The sequence below is a fragment of the Antedon mediterranea genome, chromosome 4 (assembly GCF_964355755.1).
Source record: "Antedon mediterranea chromosome 4, ecAntMedi1.1, whole genome shotgun sequence".
Lineage (NCBI taxonomy): Eukaryota > Metazoa > Echinodermata > Crinoidea > Comatulida > Antedonidae > Antedon > Antedon mediterranea.
Window position 1 is genome coordinate 4,995,043 of NC_092673.1, and position 4,706 is coordinate 4,999,748.

The following is a 4,706-nucleotide window of genomic DNA, read 5'->3' on the forward strand; positions in this document are numbered from 1 at the left end:
AATAATAAATATGGTAACGTAATTCAAATGTTTAGTACAATAAATATAAAAGAACAAAACAGTTTGGTTAACCAAAGTGGGAAGCGTATTATTATCACAATAGAAACGAACTAAACATAGCGATAGAAGATATTGATGGTCATAAAATGAAAAGACGTTTTACAAAGTATGCTAATGAATTGTGCAAAGTGAGCCAATCGGAAACGAGCGCTCACTCGGCGACGCGCCAATCAAACTCCTGACAGAAGAAACTGATAATTTCTTGTCGATTGGTTCAAAATGTTTCTGATTTTCTTAACAAGAGAGGAGGAACAACTTAGTAGGACTTTATTCATAATCCCATTATCTTTTGTGCTACTAAACAAGAGAAGTCATAGAAAACTGAACTACCATTTAACTGTGGTTCTCTTTTGATTGAGGCATTAGTGTTGTTGTAACTAAACGGCGCCATCGGGTTGTCACACTCCACGGTACACAAATTCACGCTCCGGTTCTCAGACAGATCACTCGTACGTTAAATTTTACCAAAGTTATAACACTTAAACACAATCGCTGGTTCTGGATAGTTGACTTGTTTTTTCGCTCCGTTGAATTTAAACTTTTCACTACATAAAAAGGGTCGCATTTATATTCGCATTGGTTTTGCAGTATAGGATCTAAACTGCGACACCTTTGTTTGAACTTTTTATTTTCAGCTGAATATCGAACAAATTCGTTTGAAACATTTATTTAAGATGACGGAACCAAGGTTTACACCATCTAAGCGTTTTTCGATCGATAGTATCCTGGCAGATACGAAATCATCAACGAAACAGACGGAGCCACCGATATCCCCAACTAGCAATGATAGACACTCACCCCAGCCTAGTCTTCCAAGCTCACCGTCTAGCCCTATCAAAACAGCCGATAAAGACACCAGAAGTAGCTGGCCTGCTGGCATGTCCGTTTCCTCAGAGATGAGCCTACATCACTTTAGGCCCCCGTTAGGAGTGCCACCTCTAACTTGGTATGCCTGGATGCACGGAGCAAATCCATATTTCCCGTACAACTACGAACGTAAGTAAACACAAATGTAGTTTTGTTATAATGTACAATAATAACGTTTCTTGTTTGTTTTTTTTCGTTTATAGTATGTTAAATTTTAAAATGTATTTAAGAGCATAACTGTGTAGTTATAACATATATTAAGGTTTCAAAATTCAAAACGCAGCATAATCAAATATTATCTGTTATTCTAAATCTTTCTATACGGTATCAGACAGATAATGTTATTTTTAAGTATTTTGTAATAAGAATTGATCAAGCAAAAATCAAATGAGTTTGTGAATAACATAGGTCCAATATAAATATAATTGTCATTGTATTAAAAAAAAAACATGCCAAACTTGTGTCAAAATCAATACAGAATGCATAATAGTAATACAGTACAAATTAAAAAACAAATGATTAATAGATTAAGACATTTTGTGTTACAAACATTGATGATAAAGAAAAATCAAAATAGTTAACACAAAATGCATAATGCAGTGATAATTCCCAATTATTCCCACACGATTACACAGAATTAAAGTGAGATTGACCAACGCCTAAGCTTTCCAAACAATGATTGTATATAAATAATTAGACAAAACAATCGTATATCCAAACTATTAGTATATCAAACTGTATGTAATGTGTGAACTACGGCTAAATTAGAAATTAACAACTTCTAAATACTAATATAGTAAAGTGGTATAGTAATCGGTGAGTGTAATTAAAACAATCCCTTATTCAAGTTATACAAGATATTTCATTGAGATAGATTGACAATTAATATATTGCAATTTAATCTGAATATATAGTTTTAATGATACTATTAACAGCATCTTTTGTAGTGTTGTAATAAATAATGTTAGTTTATTTAAAATATATTTCATACAATTAACATGTAGTTATATTTAAAAGATCATTCGGTACTAAAACATTATTCCATATCAACGATGTTTTCAATCCGTTGTGATTTTGTTTGTTAAAGTGATCAAAATGTTTAGAAATTCAAAAGTTTATGAAAATTATTTAAGGTAAGACGTCATATATTTTATTGTAAATTGAATTTTTTAAATGTTGATCTTTTTGTAGGCCCAGTACTTGGTCAAACACACCTTCATTCACGTACTTTACCCTCGTCTACATCAAGCCCCGTTAAGGTGAGCGACTCACTAAGCTCCGCTAATGATGATAAAAGGCCTAAATCACCAGAATTAGACTGTAAATCAGGAGATTCGGACAACGAAGATTCTAAAAAATCAGACATTAAAAACCCAAAACGTAAGAAGAAAACCCGAACCGTTTTCAGCAGAAGCCAAGTATTTCAGCTCGAGTCAACGTTTGATATGAAACGGTACTTATCGAGTTCAGAACGAGCGGGCCTAGCAGCATCATTACAACTGACAGAAACACAGGTGAAAATTTGGTTCCAAAACAGAAGGAATAAATGGAAACGGCAATTAGCTGCCGAAATGGAGGCTGCCAGTATGGCGCACAACGCACAAAGGATGGTGCGCGTACCGATTTTATACCACGAACATTCACGTAACATGAGCGAGAACTCCGCCGCCGCAATCAGTTCCTCGGTGCTCCCATACCCGTTCTCTTACCAAACATCGTATCAAGGACTTTCGGCACCCAGACCTACAATACCATCCATAGTTTCATAGACAAATATTATATATTGTTTATATATTTTAAGATGAACTTGCTTGCGTAGGCCTACATTTTGGTTGATGGAGAACGAAATGCGGTTGCAAGGTGTCCCGACATTAAGGTAGGCGACATGACAAGAGGGTGTTGAATTATAAATGGTGCTTTTTATAAATCTTGTACAAAGAAGAACACACAATTGTGTGTATACTTATGAAAATGTATATAAAGTAAATTATTTCGTTATAAATTAAGTTCGTTATAGATGAAATGCGAAAATGCAAAATAAAAATTGTGAAGAGAAAATATTACTATAACAATTCCAATTTGTATTATTTTTTCAATAGTAAAAATATATTGTGATGAGTAAGTGCATTGTTTTTATACCGCCCATCGGTCAAAGATACCTTAATTTACAGGTTTTCTGTTCCAATTCGTTCTAACAGATTAATATTGATTGTAAATTTATATTGGAACACACTGAATAGGCCGACTAACGAATCAAAGCATCTAAAATACTTAAGGAACTTGATTGCAATTTGACGTATACAATGAAATATGTTATTCAATGTAAATTAATAGAAATTAGATGACAATAGCGACGGTTTAACTAGCGACTGATTCAATATAAAAAGAATTGGTTACTCATTTTGGTTTTATTGGCCTACTCGACAACTTTGTGATTACAAAGGCAATGATAATATTACTACACCTACATTTAGTTGACACCGTTATATTATCAGTCTATAATAACTTCACTTTTACAATTATCTATAAAATATTTTATTATGATTTCCATAAATTCAATCTTATAATTTTTCTTACATTTGAACGAATTTTGTTTCTGTAAATGCATATACCGAACACATTTTTTTTATTCCATATTCTGATATTCAATCATTATCTCATATTAATATTTATTCTTATATTGTTATTCTCCAGTTTATTTCTTGTTGTGGTACATGAAAAGACATAAAAATTACGTAGAATCACGTAGAATTACGTATACGTAAACTGTCTTGTCTTCGTGTATCGTAACGAAATGTTTAACTTACCTATACAAAATATTAATTTACTGTTTTGATTTTAGATACACTTAAATTGCGAAAAATATAATTGATAAATGAAAATATGGGATTATAAAATTATTTCAATCCTTAATTAATTACTGTGTGCTTATAATTTGCATTTATATCATGTACCAGTTATGTTAGAATAATAATACACTTAAGAGTCATTTAAATCCCGTGATATTTAAATAACTCTATATATCGCAGTTTATATGTATATTTGCTTAATGAGTTCAATACACTAGAACTTTATTATCTACTTTACGTTTGAAATGTCGGCAATGACATTTAATTTTGTTTCATTGCCGATTTAGTGAATCTCCGAATACAACTGAACAGATTTAGATGTTAACAGGCAAATTGCTGTGGGTAGCTAGAGGAGGATTAGGAGAATGATAGAGGACCGGTATTAAAACAAGTCATTTGTGAATAAACATATTTGTTTTAATCAAAACAATAGTTATAACTTGGCAATTAAAGTCACACAAAATGAATGAGATGAGAAAGTTGTGGTTTACACAGCATCACTCACACGCGTGGTGCATCAGTGTGAACGCAATGTTATTTAATAAATATCATGTATTTTATGTTATTTGTATGTACTGTTATAAGTGTATCGTTTACAATAGGTTTGAACATGTTAATTGTATACGTATTGTGCTGGATGTGATATTGATAATATTTTGAAAAAAACTGTTGTACGAATTCGATAAACTCATTGATTATTCTTGATAATAAAATTATCAGAAATTTATTTTTTGTATTTAGTCAAAATTATTTCTCCAAGATTACACAAACATCACAAATATTACACATAAAAGGACAAAGAACGTATGGAATATTAAGAAGGCAGAATTAACAAAATTAAGTAAAAGTCGAGAAGATCGGACTGCATTGAAATACATACACTTACTAAAATTAAAATTCGGAATTGAATTGAAAAGTACAGATGCGGTA

General features: G+C 31.7%; 1 protein-coding gene across 1 annotated transcript; it reads left to right on the forward strand.

Moving 5' to 3' along the window:
- Nucleotides 1-564: 564 nt before the first annotated feature.
- On the forward strand, nt 565-4,456 carry LOC140047926 (uncharacterized). The gene is made up of 2 exons (XM_072092955.1): nt 565-1,056; nt 2,119-4,456. Exons 1-2 carry the CDS (start codon nt 735-737, stop codon nt 2,694-2,696), a joined length of 900 nt encoding a protein of 299 aa, XP_071949056.1. The 5' UTR covers nt 565-734; the 3' UTR covers nt 2,697-4,456.
- Nucleotides 4,457-4,706: the final 250 nt, after the last annotated feature.

Coding starts and splice junctions, on each gene's coding strand:
- LOC140047926 (XM_072092955.1), top strand. CDS start 735: ATGACGGAACCAAGGTTTACACCATCTAAGCGTTTTTCGATCGATAGT. Junction 1,057..2,118: donor TTTCCCGTACAACTACGAAC/GTAAGTAAACAC, acceptor ATCTTTTTGTAG/GCCCAGTACTTGGTCAAACA.